General features: G+C 38.5%; 1 protein-coding gene and 1 non-coding gene across 2 annotated transcripts in view; one reads left to right on the top strand and one right to left on the bottom strand.

Moving 5' to 3' along the window:
- Positions 1-20,544, bottom strand: part of SACM1L (SAC1 like phosphatidylinositide phosphatase) — a 60,983-nt gene extending 40,439 nt beyond the window's left edge. Inside the window, exon 1 of the mRNA XM_006173917.3 lies at positions 20,353-20,544. Coding sequence (XP_006173979.2) covers positions 20,353-20,384 — 32 coding nt within the window. The 5' untranslated portion in view covers positions 20,385-20,544. The remainder of the gene's footprint in view (positions 1-20,352) is intronic.
- Positions 20,545-20,818: 274 nt separating this feature from the next.
- On the top strand, positions 20,819-20,891 carry TRNAR-ACG. Its single transcript has one exon. It is a non-coding gene; the product is annotated as a tRNA-Arg (tRNA).
- Positions 20,892-22,008: the final 1,117 nt, after the last annotated feature.

Below are 22,008 nucleotides of genomic sequence, written 5' to 3' on the forward strand. Positions count from 1 at the left end.
ATACTACCCAGGCATAAAAAAGAATAAAATAATGCCATGTGCAGCAATATGGATGGACCAAGAGATCATCATTCTATGTGAACTGGGCGGGAAAGAGGAAGAAAAATACCATATGATATCACTTATATGTGGAATCTAAGAAAAAGGACACAAATGAACTACTTATTATTTATAACTTAGATGACTGATTTCTTGAATATGTGTAAGCACATTTGATGGTCCTTTATGACTGGATTGCTGCATTCTGTTGAATCTTATTTTGTGGGTGGCTTTATTCTTTTGATAACTATGTAAGTTTAAAAAGCTAAAGCTCTAAACATTCTTAGGAACCATATATATAAAGGTACAGGAATGGTACATATATATAAATTTTTAAAAATATGTGCCGAGTATTGTATATATGTATTTACATGCAATATATTATATATGTGCAGTAAAACTAACAATTCTACCTAATAAAACTGAAAAGTGAAAAAAAACTATTACAACAATTTTAGCAGTGCTTACATTTGCCATCAGTTTCCCAGCTTCTGAATATCTATTACTCATACTCTCTTTTTCTTCAGTTCCCTTTTCCATAAAACGATAATACCAGACTCACTAAGTAGCACTGTTGTGGAGAAAGTGAGCTAATCTTTGATAAGCGCTTAGAACATCCGATACATAGTAACCAAGATCTAAGTATTAGCTAAAAATCATAAACACATTTCCAGTATATTGTTTAAAATAAACTACTTTAACATTTCAGGGTTTTTGTTGTTGTTAGAATGCCACATATGTGTTCTTGAAAAAAAATCTCATTCTGCAAAATAAAAAATAAAGGGGGTAAAGTTAGAGTTGGAACAGAGGAATCAAAATTCATGCAACTTTGTAAACTGAATCTAACAAAAATAACAGATGGCTCTTCGGGAGACCACGTGGATGACTCCAACAAACAATTCAGCATGGTTAGGGACTGCCTCAGGAAATAATGAACAAAAACAATAAAGTAAAAATAAAGATGTGCAGGCACTAAAACAACGGAGATGGAGGCTGCTGTTAAGGTGGGCACGTGAGTAAATACAGGTACAGGCCTGGGACTGGTTCCAGGTACCGAAGTCTGGGGATACTCAAGTGCCTCATATTAAAATAATGCAGAATGGTCGGCAATCACAGATTGAACCAACCACAGAACCCGCAGCTACAGAGGGTCAAGTGTACCGCCCTCCAGGAGCTGACCAGAGTTGGGGAGGGAACTAGTTTGTTTTTCCAGGGACTAATCTCTATTGTTCTTAAACCACACATGAAAGAACTTCTGTTTGTGCAGCAGCCAATCTGAGGGCTTTCGCCTTTCCTTTTTAATTCTGCTTCCTTTCTTCCACTCCCTTTGCCTGTGAAAAATCTTACATAAACCCACACACCATCACTGATATCATCTCTTATTTACTGACTGTGTATAAGTTATTTAGTGTTACAGATACAAGTCCTGTAGCAGAACAAACTGTAGTGACCATTTTTGACTAAGTTTTTCCAGCAATAATCAACACTTAATTACCCAAACATAACTTACATCATTTCATGGTTCATCTATAACTAACTTCTTAATGTCAGGCTAGCTTCCTCCATGGGTGGAGGGAGGGGAGCGGATATGCTAAGGGAATGAAAGTCAGTATTAACACAAATCAAGAAATGCTATGACAAACACTATGCTGCCCACCACCAGAAATTGACACGACACTGTAAACCAATTATACTACCAAAAAAAAGTTATAGAACAGTTAAAAAAAAAACAAAAAGGAAGAAAGAAAGAAATGCAACAAAGAAAACAAATCTGCTTCAAATATGGCAGTCTTCAATTCAAACAAAACATAATAGCTCATTTCTTTTTATTCCTGAACAGTATTCAATTGTGTGGATATACCACAATTTATTCACTCACTTGCTGATGGACATCTGTACACTCCCACTTTGGGATATTATGAATAAAGCTTCTATGAACATTCTAGTACAAGTCTTAGGGCAGACATATGCATTCATTTCTCTTGGGTGACTACCTAAAAGTGGAACGGCTGGATTACGTGGTAGTTGTATGTTTAACTTGCCCAGAGAGAGGAAAAAGGGGAAAAGGTTACAGGCACAAGGAAACATTAGGGGGTGATGAATGTATTCATTATCTTGATACTGGTGATGTTTTCACAGGTTTAAAATATGTCAAAATGTATCAAAATGCACACTTTAAATATGTGCAGCTTATTGTATGTTAACTATGCTTCAATAAAGCTATAAAAAAAAAAGAGGTCCTGAAACAAACTAAAATATGAAAAACTTCCAGAAAATCTAGTCACAGGATAGTTACCTTTAGTCTCAAATCATTAAAAAAAAAAAAAAAAGGAACAAAAAACCCCAAAACATCAGTCCATATCTGCAGATGTTTTGTGCAGGAGAAATCACACTCTAGAAGTCAGTAAATTTATTGAAAAGCTGCCATGTGCTAAGCATTATACAAGCACTAAGGGACAAGGAGGTAGGTGATAAACAAGTCACAAATAGGAAAAAAAAAAAAACAACTTAAAAAGTGGACTTGAAAAACAAGACTTCTTTATAAAAGCTTTCGAAAAAAGTGCAGTCTCTCAATCAGATGGCATCCTCCGGGGCTGAAATAGGCTCAGGACCTGGAAGAGTCTCGTGAAATGTTCTCCTACAATAGCCGATGCTATAACAGAACAGCCTGTCCCATCTCTAATGTCCTAAGTAACTCCATGAGCTCTCTTTAGAAGGTTCCAATGGATAACAAAGTGTCTCTCCTCTGTTATCTTATTTTTAAAACAAAGATCATAGCATTGATAAGAAACAGTCCATTACCAATGCTACTGTAGTGTTAAGTCAACTACGAATGACTTGTTCTAGACCCAGTAACATGAAAGCAACCATTCAGGATCACAGTCAATCAACAAACACATGCAAACACACGTAGGCCTTGTTTATACAGGAAATCAAAATCCAACATTCACACAACTGACCATAAATCTCTAATCAAAACATTACTTCAACAAATTATAAGAGCACTACATTAGGAGTAGTCACAAAGAAAAGGCCTCAAGATTTGCAGTCAAAAATTATCCTGACTTTGCTAATTACTAGCTACTTAATGCCAGCCAAGTTATGAGCGTCTACCCCATGCCAGGTTTTGTTAGGTATGAGTGGTACAAAGTTCTTGGATCACAGAGCTTACATTCCAGTGGGAAAGACAATCAAGATACAAAGAAGTAATTCAGTGATTTCAGACAGTAGTCCATACTATGAAGAAAATTAAGATAGGGTAGGGAGACTGGGGGTTAGGAGAGAGAGGATTGAATGAAACAATATATAAAAACTACTGGCACAACTGTGAACAAAGGGAAGCCATCTCTGCCCTTTATTAAGCCTGGCGATGAGAACGCTTACCCTAACTACCAAACAGAACAGCAAGCATTAAATGAGCATTGATAAAGTACTCTTGCAAAGCATAAAAGGCTGACTCAGGTATGATTTTTTTTAATCATTAACAGAAACATCCTTTAGCAGAGAAAGGAGAAAAGTTGCAAATTTTCATTATAGGACTCCGAACACACAACCAGAAAGGTTATCCAACTCATACTTTCAGAAATAATACAATAGAAGGTATCGATATCTTTGCCACATGGACAATCTGTAAGCAATTCTGTTTTGCTAGGAAGATACCAGAAACAAATTATATCTCAATTTAAATATACTGTTTGAATAAATATAACTGAAGTACACAAATAGCAACATATTAGCAGATAGCTATGCTTTAATTCATATTTGTCCTCAACTGTATTAAGCTAGCAATTTTCTGATATGTCTAATTACATATTATTACTCCAATAATGCTATTCTAAAAAAGTAAAAACACCTAGGTTTCACATTTTGGCTCCAGAATTACAGTGAAAAATCTGCCTTTCTCATCATAATTCCAAGTTTCTTAATACTCAAAAACCTAAAATAATTATTTTCCAACATATCTGGACAGAATTCACACCAATGTAAATCTGCATGTTTATAAGAAATACATTCTTCGAGCCAGAATATAACAGAAACAAATCTGAGAAAAAGTTACATTCTAAAATAAGAAACCAGAGTTGTATATTAGGGGTAAATCCCCACCCAAAATATCAAGACTATATAAAACAGAGCTCTGATTTACTAAAGACAATGTTCCAGAATAATAGAAATTTTGAAGAATTATGAATGAATGCCTTGGTTTATTTGTAAAGATTATGAGTCTACATCAAGAAAACAGCTTTTAGTACAAAACACAATGTTAGTTTTTAAAAGACAGTTTTTAAAAGACAGTTACACCCGGCTACTTCTCCCAGCAATCAGTTTTACTCTGCACAACTAAAAATTTGAACAATTAAACTGCAGACTGAATATGCTGAAAATGAAGAGTTTTACTGCAAAAGTGGTTATGGTTAGGCAGAATTCTAGAGATTAGCCCCCAAGATTCCCATCTCCTGATTATTCATTCAATCCAGGTATTATCCTGCAGATGGAATTAAGGTTACAAATCAACTGGATTGAAAATAGGGAGATTATCTTGGATGGTTGTGGTGGGTCCAGTGTAATCACGTGAGCCCTTAACAGCAGAAAACTGCATAAGAGCCCCTCAGAGAGATGCAGCAGAATGGAAGGAGAGACTTCAGTCAAGAGAAGGATTTGACAAGCTTCCTGATGGTTCCTGAGATGTTGCAGTCACATGCAGGGACAGGAGAGAGGCCTCTAAAAGCTAAGGGTGGCCTCAGGCTGATAGCAAACAAACAAACGAAAAACAGGGACTTCAGTCCCACAACCACAAGAATGTAGATTCAGTCAACACACTGAATGAGACTGCAAGTGGATTCTTCCCCAGAGCCTCCCCTGAAATGCCACCCTGCTTCACACCTTGATTTTAGCCCAGTGATGGGCTTTTGATCTGAAGTAACTAAGAGATACTACATTTGTATTGTTTTAAGTCTCTAAATTTACACTAATTTGGTACAGCAGCAATAGAAAACTAATGCAGTGATCAAATCCCTCCTAAAATGAAATAAACTTCACATTAACCCCTGGTCAAAACATACAAATAGAAACACTATCTTCCTGACACTAAGGAAACAGAGTTTCCTTCAACTGAATCTGTTATCTGGTGTCTGAGTTCCTAAGTGATAAAACTTCTTAAAAACCATTCTTAATAGAATGTCTTTAATTTATAGTATATTAAAACAAGGTTTTTCCTTACTTCTTAATCTAAGTAACGATGTTTTCTTGACTGGCTGGGATCTATTTTGAACACATCAATTTCTGTGCCATCCCACTGATGCCTTCAAATTATAGTAACACAGTCTGGTGAAAAAATTACAGGTTTTAAACTCTTACAAATCTGGTTTGAATTCCAACCCTATGCTTACTATCAGGAGTCCCTAAGCAAACCACTGAACTTCATGGCTCAGCTTTCTCACAGTTAAAAAGAGACAAATGATCAGTGAGGATAAAAGAGAGAATGTGTGTGACACGATCCACACTAAGAAAGACTCCAAGAAATGGTGGCATTGTTTTCTTACCAACTGACCTCAGATCACTGAGTTGTGGTTTTGTTTACTCTCCTGCTGTCCCAGTCTCTTGACAAAGCCATCACCATTGCCCCTACTCAGCTGCTTTACTTTTACATCTGGGACAAAGGCTGGGGAGCGTTCCACAGTTCTGACCACAGACAGAAGTCCGTAAGTTTTTTATATCCATTTTCTTCATATTGCTCAGGGGCCTAAGCTCTTCTAAGTTCTCAGTTGTATTTGGGGAGAGTTAGCACAACTGACTTCTCCACAAAAATTTTGTGCTATGTTTTTAATAACCAATGTTATTCTTGATATAAAAAATGATTATCAACATACCATCTCAGAAATCAAATTTCTCCACTTTTTAATACAATGCACAAAAACATAAAGCCTGTATATCTAAATAAACAGCCAACAGAGAAATGCACACACTGCCTTCCCTCAATAGCTCCACCCTCTTATACTGTGACTACCTTTATCTATACACGGTTGGCCCTCTGTGTCCATAGGTTCCACATCTGTGGATTTCACCAACTATGGGTTGAAAATATTCAGGAAAAAAATTTTCCAGAAAGTTCCAAAAGCAAACCTAGAATTTGCTGGGCACCAGCAACTATTTATATAACATTTGTATTGTATTTACAACTATTTACATAGTATTTACATTGTATTAAGTATTACAAATAATCTAGAGAGGATTTACAGTATACAGAAGACTGTGCATAGGTTATATGCAAATACTACATCATTTTATTTAAAGAACTTGAGTATCTTTGAATTTTGGTATCTGAGGGAGGTCGTAGAACCAATCCTCCTTGGATATCAAGGGACGACTCTAAGTGTGATTAAGCTTCTCACTTGAAAAACTTCTATAACAAAAATTAAGTATTTGAATGAAGTAATGAACTGAAAAAAATCGCACTTGTTTCCATACGCAAGTTTTGTTGTGTTATCTAACAGATAGCTTTTAGCCAGTGATATTTATAGTAAAATCAAATGTTTATAAGAGCAGAAAAGTCTTCTATTAAAATTTTAATACATAATTATAGAAAATGTATACATATAAATACATACAAATATACATCTAAAAAGTCTCCCTAATATAAGCAATTTAGAAGTTTTTCCCAACTTGGCATTTAAAACTGAGAGTGTGGCAACACTGAAAAAATATATACATCTTGGATTAAGACTTTAAACCATACACAAAAAAATATACAGCCATAAAAATAGGTCTTTACTAATTGTTACAGTCCTAATAATCACAGTAAAACTGAAAAATCACAATAAACTAAAGAATACTCCTTGAGAACAGAATAAAATGATAAGAGCTGCAAAACATGAAAACCTAGGGAGGAAAAAGGGGGAAAGAAGAGAGGAAGAGAATGGCACAATTCAGGGTGTTCAACATCCATTTAACAGGAATTCCAGAAGAGCACACAAGGAAAAAAGAAACTTATCAAAGAAATAGTATAAAAACAAACAAAGAAGAAACCTCAAACCAAAGGACAAGTTTCCAGATGGGAAAGGCCCATCAAATAAATGGAAAACACAGACACACACACTCACTCACAGGCACATTAATCGTAAAGCTTCAAAACACCACACAGAGACAATCCTAAAGCTTCTAGGAAAAATAAATAAGAGAAAGAAGCACTGAAGTTGTCAACAGTCACACCATTGGGCTATTCAACAGCAACATACTGGGCTATTCAACAGCAAGGTGTTTAAAATTCTGAAGGATAATAATTTCTAACTGAGAATTCTACTTAGCCACACTATCAAACTTGAGGCTAGAATGAAAACATGTTCAGATGTGCAATGTCTCAAAACATACTTCTCTTTCACTCTTAGAAAGAAGGAAAAGTTTTGTTGTGTTTTTTTAACCAAAATGGAATAAGTCAACAGTTAGACTGCAAATCTAACACAGGAGAGAAGTAAAAGAAATTCTCATGATGATGGTGAACAGAGGTTCCAGGACAACAGCTATGCAACAGGTCTAAAGAACAGCCAATCCAGATTAAAGCAGGGGGACAGGGCTCCCAGAGATAAGACTCAAAGAAAATGAACTGATAGTTACCAGACATGTTTGAGAGTTTTACTGTTGTCACAGAGACTGAAGATTAATTAGAGATAGGCACCTTAAAGAAAAGTGAAGCAAATCAAAAGAAAAAAAGGCACCTTTTAATTCAAGGAAAAACAAAGCGTTTTCATAAGAAAATGTAGTTTTAATACACTATCGACTTCTTTTGAGTCACATCTACACAACCATAGTAACATGAACACTGTACGTCTTACTGTAACTATAGTAAGAGAGGGAAGGAATAGAAACGTAAAAGTTAAATTCTCATCTGAAGTAGAAAGTCATCGTATGAATAAAACCAAAAAAAAAAATCAGGAAACAGCAATATAAGCATGTTGTTTAGAAATGTGGAGTAAAATAAAAGAAAGTGATTAAAAACATGAAAGCAGAGGTCTCTGGGACAGTGGGGACTGCGAGTGCAGTAGAGTGCTCTTTTTTTATTTTCAAGCTTTGTGCATTGTTTATTTTTAAACCATATAATTGTATTAGATTACAATAAAAATTAAGTTTAAAAATGTGTTAAAAGAACAGAAACAAAAATAAGAGTAACTGTCGACCAAGGCAGCGAGTCCTACCTAGCCCAAGGGCTCAGGGATCTTTGCTCCATCTTCCCTCTCACAGAGATGTTGCTAGAATCTAAGTTGCTGGTGCTGCCCCCCAGGCTGCTCTGATAGATGTTACTGAAAATGGCTTAAGAACTGGAGCAATGAACATATGCACGGTGACTGCCAGCTAATCAATACTTTTAAGAAGAATAATTATAAATAACAGCTCAGAATCCAACTAATCGTAACGGCAGGTGTCATCCCAACTCAGATATCTACAGGTGCCTTTGCTGACTTCCTCTCTTCCTTCCCCTCCTTCCATTTCCCACCACGTTTTAATTGGCCTTAATATTGATCTGAAGTATATTTGCTTTGTGTAACAAATTTCATTCTGTAAGTTTTATGCTTCCAGGTTTCATTTCAAAAGCTAGTGAAATTAACTTTCACTCTCTAGCACTCATAGTCCAAAACACTTGAGTAAACATTCAAGGTATAATTTTTGCTGAGGTTATGGTTTTATTGTTATTTTTGTGTTTAAATCTTCACCAAACATAAGCCTCTGCAGACAAGGACTCTGCGCTTTACCTACTTCCATTGGTATTTCTCGCACAAGATAGCAAAAGTTCAATTTTCTTAGAGAACAGGACATAATTAGTCAGCAAACATGCACATTAAGTTGTTTTTTTAAATATATGGCTCTTAGCTAATATTTTCTTCGGCTCAGCTAATATTTTCTTCTGCTCAGTGAAAGAATAAACAGAATTTTTAAAATTGTATCCTTTCTCTTAGCTAAGAAAAGAACATTGACAGGTCAAATTTTAACTGGATTTGAAGTTATACTATAACTTATAAAGAGGAGAAAGAGGAAGTAGGGTGTTCTCTGATCAGAAAGTCTACAAAGTATCACTGAAGCCAAGTTCTGCCTGGAGTTTTTCCAAAATTAACATGTCAACAAGCTATACTAAGTTCTCAATGTAATAAATACATGGAAACCAAGACAGAAGACTCAATGATAAAAATCTAGGCTAAAGCTCTCCCTGCTGCAAAAAGAATGGCCCTCAATTGGTGTGATGTTTCTTATGTCAATAAAACTCTCTCACATTACTTATTTTATGAAATAGATTTTAGAAGTTAAGACAAAAAGATTTCCTCCAAGAAGGTTATTTGGTCATTCATACTAATGGCCAAAACGCTTGTGAAAAAATGCTCAATATCACTAATTATCAGAGAAATGCAAATCAAAACTACAATGAGGTTTATCACTTCACACCAGTCAGAATGACCATCATTCCGAAGTCCACAAATGACAAATGCTGGAGGCTGTGGAGAAAAGGGAACCCTCCTACACTGCTAGGAAGAATGTAGTTTGGTGAAGCCATTATGGAAAACAGTATAGATATTCCTCAAAAGACTAAACAGACATACCATATGATCCAGCAATCCCACTTCTGGGTATATATCCAGACGAAACTCTAATGCAGAAAGATACATGTACCCCAATGTTCATAGCAGCATTATATACAATAGCCAAGACATGGAAGCAACCTAAATGTACATCGACTGATGACTGCATAAAGAAGTTGTGGTATATTTATACAATGGAATACTACTCAGCCATAACAAAGAATGAAATAATGCCATTTGCAGCAACATGGATAAACCTAGAGATCGTCATTCTAAGTGAAGTAAGCTAGAAAGAGAAAGGAAAATACTGTATGATATCACTCATACGTGGAATCTTAAAAAAAAAAAAAAAGACCCTATGAACTCATCTACAAAACAGAAATACACTCACAAACACAGTAAACAATCTTATTATGGTTACCAGGGAAAGGTGGTGGGAGGGAATAAATTTGGGTTTGAGGTTTACAAATGTTAGCTACTACATATAAAAATAATTTTTAAAAAAGTTTCTTCTGTATAACACAGGGAACTACATTCAATATGGTGTAATAATCTTTAATAAAAAATATGAAAATGAATATATATATGTACATGCATGACTGGGACACTGTACTGTACACCAGAAGACACATTGCAATTGACTGTACTTCAATTAAAAAAGATTATTTGGTCATTAACTATGCTGTTGATATCAATTCTCTAAAGTTCAAAGTAACACTGTATACTTAAAAAAGGCTCTGGTTCTACATAAACTGGTGAGCTTATCAGAATCCAGCAGGTATCAACTATTAACTCTAACTGAACAGGAATACTCCCTGGTTTCTTTCAAGACAGGGGATTCAATACCAACCCAGAAATCTGGTTTCTGTTAAGATGACACATATTTTGGAAGATATATCAAAGGAGGCTTGAGCGTGCTCTCTCTCTTCTTGATCCCAGAGACCATGCACTTCAAAGCCGTTAGGTTTTAAAAATAAAGGCCCAGGGAGATGTGTGGCCAAGATGGCAGAGTAGGAAGACCCTGAGATCACGTCCTTCCACAGGTATACCCAAATCACAACTATTTACAGAACAACTATCCATGAGAAAAACTGGAAGACTAGCAGAAAAGATCTTCTGTAACTAAAGACAGAAAGAAGGAACCACAACAAAATGGGGAGGAGGGGAGGAGACACAACACAGTGGAGACCCTACCCCAAGGGGGGCGGCTCACAAATGAGGGAGAATTCCAACTGCACAGATTCTCCCAGAGGGCTCTCCAGCCCGGCGTTCCTGCACCAGGAAGACCCCAGAACGTTTGGCTTTGAAGACCAGTGGGACTTACTTTCAGGAGAACTAGAGGGCTGTGGGAAATAGAGACTCCACTCTTAAAGGGCACACGAAATCTCACATGCTCAGTGACCCAGAACAGAAGAAGCAATTTGAAAGGAGCCTAGGTCAGACTCACTTGCTGATCCTGATAGGCAGGAGGCACCTAATGCTGACCCTGGGTGACAGCCATCTTTGGGAGCTCATCCTACCACAAGGACACTGGTGCTGGAATCCTCCTCCTCGCTTATTAGCAAAAAAACCTGGCCCCACCCACTGCCTAAACTGGCCCCATCAGCACCAGTACTGGGATGCCTCAGGCCAAGCAAATAGCTGGGCAGAGACACAGCCCTAACGACCAGCAGACCTGCTGCCTTAAGACCCTCTGAGCCCACAGCTGCCCCAGGACCCCGCCCTGTCCACCAGAGAGCCCAGGACTGGCCCCAGACACCAGTGTCCCAGTACTAGCCCCAGGATCCCCCAGATGCTGCAGCCAGAGATCCTGGGATATGGCTCCACCCATCAGTGTACTGGCACTAGCCCTAGGACCAGGTTCACCCACTACTGGGTAGGCACCAGCGCCAGCTCCAGCGCCACCCACCAACGGGTAGACAACAACCCCAGGACCACCCCAGCACCACAGCCTGTCATACCAGGACCCAGCCCACCCACTAAGCCCTGGCCCTGCCCACCAGCAGGCCAACACCAGCTCTGGGACTCCGTGGGCTCTGCAGCCAGTGAATATAACCAGTAAAACCATCTACATCCACAATAAGTAGTTAATGGATACACAAAACAAAAATTTATAAAAGATAATGTCAAAACAGTAAACATGCTGGGGCAGCAAAGGGGAAGGAGCAAAAATGCAGGGGTATTAAAATGTGTTTGACTTAAGAGATGAGCAACTTAAAATAATCATAGATAGACAGACAGATATACACCTACAAAAAAGGAAACATAATACTAAAGACAGTCAACTAAACACAAGGGAAGAGAACAAAAGAAGAAAGGAACAAAAAACAATCCCAAAGCAGTTTTTAAAAATGGCAATAAGTACATACCCACTAGTAATTACTTTAAATGTAAATGGACTAAATGCTCCAGTCAAAAGACACAGAATGGCTGAATGGATTTAAAACAAAAAATCCATATACATGCTGCCTACAAGAGACTCATGGGATTTAAAGACACACAGACTGAAAGTGAGGGATGGATGGAAAAAGGTATCCCATGCAAATGGAAATTAACAAAGCTGAGGTAGCAATATCAGACAAGACAGACTTTAAAACAAAGACTAACGAGGCTAAGAAGGACATTATATAATGATTACGGGGTCAATCTAAGAAGATATAAAATTGTAAATACATATGCATCCAAAATAAGATCACCTAAATAGAGAAAATATTAACTGACAAAAAGGGAGACATTGACAGTAACACAACAATAGTAGAGGACTCTTAACACTCCACTTACGTCAATGGACAGATCAGCCAGACAATCAATAAGGAAACGCCAGCCTTAAATGACACGTAAGACCAAACAGACTTAACAGATACAGAACATTCCACCCAAAAGCAGCAGCATATAGTCTTTTCAAGTGCACATGGAACATTCTTCAGGATAGTGTGTTGGGAAAACTGTACATCTACATGCAAAAGAATCAAACTGGACTACTCTCTCACACTATGTACAAAAGTAAATTCAAAATGGATTAATGACTTAAATATAAGATCTGAAAACAAAACTTCTAGAAGAAAACAGGCAGCATACTTTTTGATATCAGTCTTAGAAATATTTTTTGGGATATGTCTCCTCAGGCAAGGGAAACAAAAGCAAAAATAAACAAATGTAACTACATCAAACTAAAAAGCTTTTGCACAGTGAAGGAAACTCAACAAAACAAAAAGGCAGCCTACTGAATGGGAGAAAATATTTGTAAACAATATATCTGATAAGGGGTTAATATCCAAAGTATACAAAGAAACAACTCAAGATTTTAAAAAATGAACAACCTGATTTAAAAAATGGGCAGAGGATCTGAATAGACATTTTTCCAAAGAACAAATTCAGATGGCCAACAGGCACATGAAAAGATGCTCAACATCTTTTAGTGAATCCTGAGGGAAACACAAATCAAAACCACAATGAGATACTACCTGACACCTGTCAGAATGGCTATTACCAAAAAGACAAGTAACAAGCATTGGTGAGGATGTGGACAAAAGGGAACCCTCATGCACTGTTGGTAAATTGGTACAGCCACTATGGAAAACAGTATGGAGGTTCCTCAAAAAATTAAAAATAATGGGTGAAGGCGATGGCTCAAGTGGTAGAGTGCATGCTTAGCATGCATGAGGTCCTGGGTTCAATCCCCAGTACTGACTCTAGGAATAAATAAATAAATTAACCTGATTACCTCCCCCTACCAAAAAAAAAAAAAAAGAAAAATAGAACTACCATATGTTCCAGCAACTCCATTCCTGGGAATTTATCTGGAGGAAAACAAAAACACTAATTAGAAAAGATATATGCACCCACTATACTCAATGCAACATTATTTACAAAAGCCAAGACATGGAAGCAACCCAAATGCCCATCAACAGATGAATGAATAAAGATGTGTTTTATACACACACACACACACACACTGGACTATTACTCAGCCATAACAGAAGAATGAAATCTTGGTATTTGCAACAACCAACAGACTGAGAGGGTATTATGCTAAGCGAAATAAGTCAGAGAAAGGTAAATACTGTATGATTTCACCTATATGTGGATCTAAAAAAGCAAATAAACAAACAAAACATATATGCAAATGACATGATACTATATATAGAAAACCCTAAAAGCTCCACAAAACACCAGAGCTAATAAAAAATTCAGCAAGGAAGCAGGATACAAGATTAACATACAAAAATCAGTTGCATTTCTTTACACTAACAGTGAATCAACAGGAAAAGAAAGCAAAGAAACAATCCCTTTTAAAATTGCATCCAAAACAATAAAATACTTAGGAATAAATCTGACCAAGGAGGTGAAATACATACATGGAGAACTACAAAACACTGATGAAAGAAATTAACAAGACTTAAAGAAATGGAAAGAGGGGGGAGGGTATAGCTCAAGTGGTAGAGCACATGCTTAGCATGCAGGAGGTCCTGGGTTCAATCCCCAGTACCTCCTCTAACAGTAAATAAATAAGTAAACCTAATTACCTACCCCCACCATAAATAAATAAATGAATGAATGAATGGATGGATGGATGAAAGAAATGGAAAGATATTCCACACTCTTGGATTGGAAGAATCAATATCATTAAAATGGCCATACTGCCCAAGGCAATCTACAGATTTAATGCCATCCCTATTAAATTACCCAGGACATTTTTTTACAGAACTGGAACAAATGATCCTAAGATTTATAAGGAATCACAAAAGACCCAGAATTGCTAAAGCAATATTGAAGAAAAAGAACAAAGCTGGAGGAATAACCCTCCCAGACTTCAGACAATATTACAGAGCTACAGTAATCAAAACAGTATTGGCATAAAAAAGACATATGGATCAATGGAACAGAACAGAGAGCCCAGAAATAAATCCACAAACCTATGGTCAATTAATCTTTGACAAAGGAGACAAGAATATACAATGGAGAAAAGACAATCTCTTTAGCAAGTGGTGTTTGGAAAACTGGACAGCAGCATGTAAATCAATGAAGTTAGAACACTCCCTCACTCCATACACAAAAATAAACGCAAAATGGCTTAAAGACTTAAACATAAGACAAGACACAGTAAAACTCCTAGAAGAAAACATAGGGAAAACATTCTCTGACACAAATCTTACCATCATTCTCCTAAAGCAGTCTACTCAGGCAATGGAAATAAAAGCAAAAATAAACAAATGGGACCTAATTAAATTCATAAGCTTTTGCACAGCAAAGGGAAACCATAAGCAAAACAAAACAACAATCAACGAAATGGGAGAAAATATTTGCAAATGATGTGACTGACAAAGGCTTAATTTCCAGAATATATACACAGCTCATACAGCTTAATAACAAAAAACCAAACAACCCAATCCAAAAATGGGCAGAAGACCTAAACAAGCATTTCTCCAATGAAGACATATGAATGGCCAATAGACATATGAAAAAATGCTCAATATCACTAATTACCAGAGAAATGCAAATCAAAACTACACATCACACCAATCAGAATGGCCATCATTCTAAAGTCCATGAACAATAAATGCTGGAGAGGCTGTGGAGAAAAGGGAACCCTCCTACACTGCTGGTGGGAATGTAGTCTGGTGCAGCCCTTATGGAAAACAGTATGGAGATTCTTCAAAAAACTAAAAATAGACTTACCATATCATCCAGCAATCCCACTTCTAGGTATATATCCAGAGAGAATTCTAATGCAAAAAGATACATGCACCCCTATGTTCAGAGCAGCACTATATACAATAGCCAAGACATGGAAGCAACCTAAATGTGCATCTGCAGATGACCGGATAAAGAAGTTGTGTTATATTTATACAATGGAATACTACTCTGCCATAAAAAAGAAAATAATGCCATTTGCAGCAACATAGATGGACCCAGAGATCATCAATCTAAGTGAAGTAAGCCAGAAAGGGAAAGAAAAATACCATATAATATCACTCATATGTGGAATCAAAAAAGGGGGACACTATGAACTCATCTACAAAACAAAAACAGACTCGCAGACTTAGTACATAATCTTACAGGGAGAGGGGGTGGGAGGGGATAAATTTGGGAGTTTGAGATTTACAAATGTTAGCCACTATATATAAAAGTAGATTTTAAAAACCACTATATATAAAAGTAGATTTTAAAAACAGTTTCTTCTGTATAACACAGGGAACTACACTCAGTATCTTGTAATAACCTTTAATGGAAAATACATGACAGTGAATACATGTATGTATATGCATGATGGGGACATTGTGCTGTACACCAGAGACCGACACATTGTAACTGACTGTACTTCAATTAAAAACAAAAACAGAGGCAGAGTTACAGACACAGAGAACAAGTGGTCACCAGAGGGAAGGTAGATAGGGGAAGGAAAGAAATATTGAGGGAGATTAAGAGGTACAAACCTCCAGTTATAAAATAAATGAGTGATGGGTATGAAATGTACAGTGTGGGAAATATAGTCAACAACTATGTAATATCTTTGTATGACATATCATAAGTAGACTTATCAAGAAAATCATTTTGAAATGCACAAAAATACCGAATTCATTACAGTTGTATATCAGGAACCAACATAGTATTATAGGTCAATTATACTTCAAAAGCAAACACACAGAAAAGAGACCAGATTTGCGGTTACAAGGGGTGGGAGAGGGCATTGGATGAAGGCAGTCAAGAAGAGGGATGTGTGAATAATCTGAATGTTCACTGCACTGGATAGATTATACACATCTTCATCACAGTAGAGCTTAGTTTAAATCTCTTCTTAGTGTTCCATCACCTCTGTCTGACTGACCTCACAGCTATGACAATCTTTTAAAAAGAAAGGCGACTTCTTAACTGAGGAAACAATGTTTCTTTCCATACAAGCCGCAGCCTGATTCACTTTCTGAAAGATGTCCTGCCTTACTCTTATTTCACTTGACCTATCAAAAGAAAAAAAGTATGCTTTAAATGTTTCCAATAATGGATTTCAGTCCTGTCTTGTAATTTCAAATTTATCTTTATTTGCCATTACCCAGGTTTACACAAATGACTTAAAAAGAAAAAAGATGGATGTTTAAAAAGTATAAAGTTTAAAATTTTGAACAACTCAATGTTGTTTTCTATATTAAAAAAGAGTATGAAACAAATACGTATATGCATGCATGACTGGGACATAATGCCGTACATCAGAAATTGACCCATTGTAACTGACTATACTTCAATTAAAAAAAAAATCCATATGAACTTGTCAATTATTTCCCAGTGTAAGTGACTCATTTCTATACCAGACATGTCCAAGGACTAAGGTGAGAGCAAACTGATAAGAGAAAAAAAGGTAATTTAAACCATGCAGTGTAATGGAAAGATCACTGGACTCTGGGCCTGCTGTGGTCTGCCATGGTGTTTGGCTGTGTGACCTAACTGTGGGGCCAAGGGCAATTATCTCCTTGTCTTCAACAACGACGGAGGATATATATCAACCTAGACCTCACAGAGGCATCGGAAAGATAATACTGTATATGAAATGACTTAAGCTGCTGCTAATGCAAAAGAATACGTTCCAAGTTACCCGACTGTTCTTTTTGAAGTGCTGCTGGTAGGTGTTCTACCCTGGAAAGTTCTTTTCATTTTACTAAGGTGATCCACTGAGAATCGGCACTGCACCAAGCTTTATGCCAGGTACTGAGGAGGATTAGGGAAGAAATCAATGTTACGGTGTTTCTAATATGTTCTACATATTTGTAACCTAGTTGGAGAAAAAAAAGTATATATGATCTCATCATTTCGAGGTGGCAACATGAGTGGTTCAAACAGTGCTATGCCCTGAACATCCTAATGTTCAGCCCTCTTCTCCATTAGACAGTAAATACACCGCTAATGAATCTTAAGAGACAATGTGCAAACTCATATGGATCCTTGGTGTCTAGTCCCTGTGACAGTGAACTGTAATGGGAGCTCAGTGAAGGGAAAGACATGGGAAAAAAGGTTTCTCAGAGAAGATGAAAATCTGTTAAGTATGCTAGCTTCATCTACACTCTCTTTCAATCCTTATAATGCTCCTGTGAAGTAGGAACGTTCCCATTTTACAAATGAAAACCCAATTCAGAGAGATTAAGTAACATGGTCAGGGCACAAAGCAAGTAGCAGGTCAGGATTTGAATCTAAGTCTGTTCTGACGAAGAAAGCCTGAGCTTTCTTGGCTCTACCATAGATGTGATCAGCATGCAAAGTAGGGAGAGAGGAAGACATTCTGGATGGAAAGATTAACATAAGCCCAGGCGTAAAGCGAAAGAGGGTGGCCAAATCAGGGGGAATGGGAAAAAAAAGCACTGGGCAGTTATGGGAAATAAAGTTAGGGGATAGACCATGAAGAGGTTTGAATACAGATGGCTAAAAAATGTGGGCTTAATCCTATAAATCAATAAAATGGAACTAGAGATTTTAAGCAGGAGAGGAGAGGATGAAACTAGGGCATTAGGAAGGTGAACATCACAGGACAGAGATGGACTGGAGAAAATGTATGGCATAACATAGAACAAATTTTTAAAATCCCAAGCACTTCAATATTTAAATAAATTCAGTAGCAATATTTCCCTAATAAAATAATCAAACTATCTCTTGTATGGATCTTTCTTAAAATACATCTCTAGGCACTTTTTAAAATGGCCATTATGTCTTACTAATTCTTATATGGGTCAGAAACCTCTTCTACCTCCAAATGCATCTAAAAAAGAATATTCCTTAGGTCAGAGGTCACATTTTAAAACGATGCCTCAGCAAGGGCCAAACCAAAGAAATAACAGCAGTGACCCCAACTCACAAAACTCCTTGGCAAAGAAAAACAAAGTTGTAAAAAAGTTGTCCCTTCATTTACAGAAGCACTTAGAACTATTTTTTTCAGGGGAAAAAAGTTAAGAACTGACAAATGAGAATGACTTTCATATAACCTAGATTTACTTTCTTACCCAAATTTATAGTTTCCACTTCTTATAAAAATCAATACAAAAGCATCAGCCTCACCACTTAAATGCCAATTTCCTTTGTCTTTTATGGATATAGTTTGTTTCATTTTATTTTTTAAGGCCTGGACTGGTGCATTTAGTGCCTCTTTGGCAGCATATAATCTATCATCATAACTCTCAAAGTTCTCCATCCCATTCAATCTTAGCCACAGGAAAATTCAATTGCATTTTGTAACCTAACACTGAGCTGCAATCAAGCCATGGCTCCATATTGCTTAAACACAATTGAGACCTGGTGTAGGATCACCTGAAACCCTTAGTGACTAACAGATAAACAACAATAACCTAATTAGCCAGCAGAGCACACGTGACACTGGTTGGGCCAGTACCTCAGTCAAAGACACTCTGCTAGACTTATTCAATAACAACGTGATCACCTTGCAAAGGGGAACTGGGAGAGAATAAGGAAACTTGGCGAGGTAAATGTGAAGGAAAGTGTGCAGCTGGGGTTTTCACAGGGAATTACGGTAAGGCAGGTGGGCTGAGGAAAAAGCAATCATCTTTTACGCAAAACACCTGAGGTGGAGCAGATGCCCTCTCTCCCAATTTTGCACCTCTAAATTGAACCCTCCAGAAGTTAAATGAGCTTGAGGTTCTGGAGAGCACAGAAAGTGCCCAAACCACATCTTCATGTCCTCATATCCCTGCAAAGGAAATGTGATACCTATGCCTAAATCCCAAGATATTTTAACTTATTTAGGGATGGATAAAGCATCTCAAAAATTACATCTGCTTCTGCTGCCAAAGACATTCTCATATTATGGCCAATGGATTTTCAGTCTAGAGCTAAAGTATTAAGCAGAGTATACACCTGAAACTAATGTTGTAACTCGACTACTCTTCAATTAAAAGAATTAAAATAGAAAAACACCAAGTAAGTAGAACTAAGTTATTCACAGACAAGAAAAGTGTAGGGACTGATGGCAGTGCTAAGGGAAATACATACGTTTTTTCTAAAAATCGAGGACAAACCCCAAACCCTGCAAATACCTAATTTACAATTCTAACAACCAGAGCCTATTTCTCAAAGCCTCAAAGAGCTACACTTTACCGAAAGTCAACCTGCAGTGCGAAAATTCTCGAAAATAGCCTCTAGCTGTCAATGTGGACTTAAGAATCTGCTCTGTGCTTGGGCTGTATAATATTTAAAGCCAAAAAAATCCTTTCGGACCTTTAGAGTATTGACTGTACTTTAAATTTTTCCAGCATCCTAAAGACTGGTCGGGAAAGCTTCAATGCCCAAATAGAGAAAGGTTTGTCCACTTGTGTGTGGACTTTAACGTGCTATGGGTCTATCAAATAAGAAAAAAACTTTCTCTTTTTCACTCCTAAGCAATAAGGATAAATTTAGCCGCCACCTCTCCAAAAAAAAAAAAAAAGTGGCGAGGAGCGTGCTCCTAAGGGCTGCATCCAGACGCCGAGTCCGGCAGGCTGGAAGCACGTCTGCAGCTTCGCTCTCCCGCCATGGGCGCTGAGGCCGCGTCGGGCGGAGAAAGCCTGGCAGGACTGCCGCTCCCGGGCCTGGTGTGACTCGGGCGGGGCCTGGGGGCGGCCGCGCCCGGCGAGGAAGGCCAGGAGCGTGAGGGGCCCCCACACCCGGCCCGCCGCCCCCGGACTCAGGAAGCCTCCCTGCGGCCGACGGCCCACACCTGCCGCCCACCCGCTTCCCCGCAGACCCTCTCGAGCAACGGCACCCGACCCGCGGGACTCACAGCTTCAGCCGCTCGTAAGTCGTTGCCGCCATCCTGCACCGACGCCTCCTTCCTCTTCTTTTCCCCGGCTCCGCCCCGCGCCGCGCAGCGTACAGCCGCCACCTCTGCTACAGCACTACCGGTCACCCTGGCACTGCGGCCGCAGCGCCGGACCTCACCTCACCCGTCTCCCCGCCCCGGGCGGTCTGCGAGCGAACGGGAAGCGGCTATGGACAAACTTAGTGCGCGCGCGCGCGCCCGCGCTAGAGAATGCAAGAGACGCGGTCCGAAGCGTCGGATTGGAGCGGGCGGATGAGTGCCGTGACGTTGCCGCTGCGGATTGGCGGAGCGCGTTGACTGAAGCTTTGGCCCCTGTGGGCCAGCTCCGCGGCGCCCGGCGCCGGGCGGAAATGCAGTGCTTGTGTCACGGAATTGTTCAAGCTACACAAGGAGTGATCTATGTTACAGTAAGAAGTCTAGTAGTACGGGGCCAGTGGCGCAATGGATAACGCGTCTGACTACGGATCAGAAGATTCTAGGTTCGACTCCTGGCTGGCTCGAGGCGTACTTTTTTTCGCCACATCTGGGCTTGATGTTACAAGGTCTCCTTGGAAAAGACTCTGGTTAAAGTGTGAAGGTTAAATGTCTTTAATTTTAACGCCACTTTGTCCGAAATGTCATCTTTTAAGCTGTGGTTGGAACCTGGAGTTGTGTGAGGTTTGTAAATTGCCAAGCGCCCTATTAATGATGCACACGAGAAGACTCTGTAAACGGAGTACATTAAGGAAAACATATCTGGAGTGGTGGTAGTTTGGAGATGTGAGGGCGTGCTGTGGCTGGAGCGCATTTAAGGCAGCAGTCTGGCACCTTTGGGGAGCAGAAACCACCATGCATGGTGATGTGAAAAGCGGCGCAGTCCCGGTTTACCAGGATGGGGTGGGCTCCAGCTCTGAGTACAGTGCAGCTGCGCGCGCGCGAGGGGGTCCGCAAAGTGCCGGAGTCTACAGCCCTGTCCTTTGAGAGCTCCTGACCCCAAGTTCCATCGGAAAACCTTAGCACATGGGTGTTTTTACAGTATGAAGACCTCAGGTAATCTAGTGTGTTACCTACCTACCTCCTCATTTTGTAGCTGCCTGGCTGGGAGACCTGAGAAGGACCGAACCGTCAACGGTGGAAAGGGGAGTCGAAACTGAACAGTGGCTGAGATGTCCGACGCTGTCCATTAACTAATCATTAAATCAATTTCTTTCTCCAAAAGAATGTTTTTTCCTCCTGAGGAAATTATAGGAAATTTGTAAAATACAGAAATTTACTGGGAATAAAAATAATGCAAATTCCCATCCCGAGATCATTACTATTAGCGTTATAATTTTTTCCCTTACATTTTTTCTTCCACATTTTTAGTATAAATACACCTACACATGTACGTTTTTTTCAAATTTGAGGTTGTATCAGAAGTGTCTTTATGTTCTCGTTGTGTCCCCTTAGTTTTTTGTCTGAGATTTAAGGTCATTATTCTTTGAAGATAGCCCATCAGAGAACTAGGTATTTTAAACATCATCCTCTTTGTTGAGAATTTGAGTTGTCAGTTTAACACTTTTTTAAAAATAATGCTGTTGAATAATTTCTGATATGTCATAAATTTCTAGATGTTGGTAGACATCTAAATGTCAGGTA

The sequence above is a fragment of the Camelus ferus genome, chromosome 17 (genome assembly GCF_009834535.1).
Source record: "Camelus ferus isolate YT-003-E chromosome 17, BCGSAC_Cfer_1.0, whole genome shotgun sequence".
Lineage (NCBI taxonomy): Eukaryota > Metazoa > Chordata > Mammalia > Artiodactyla > Camelidae > Camelus > Camelus ferus.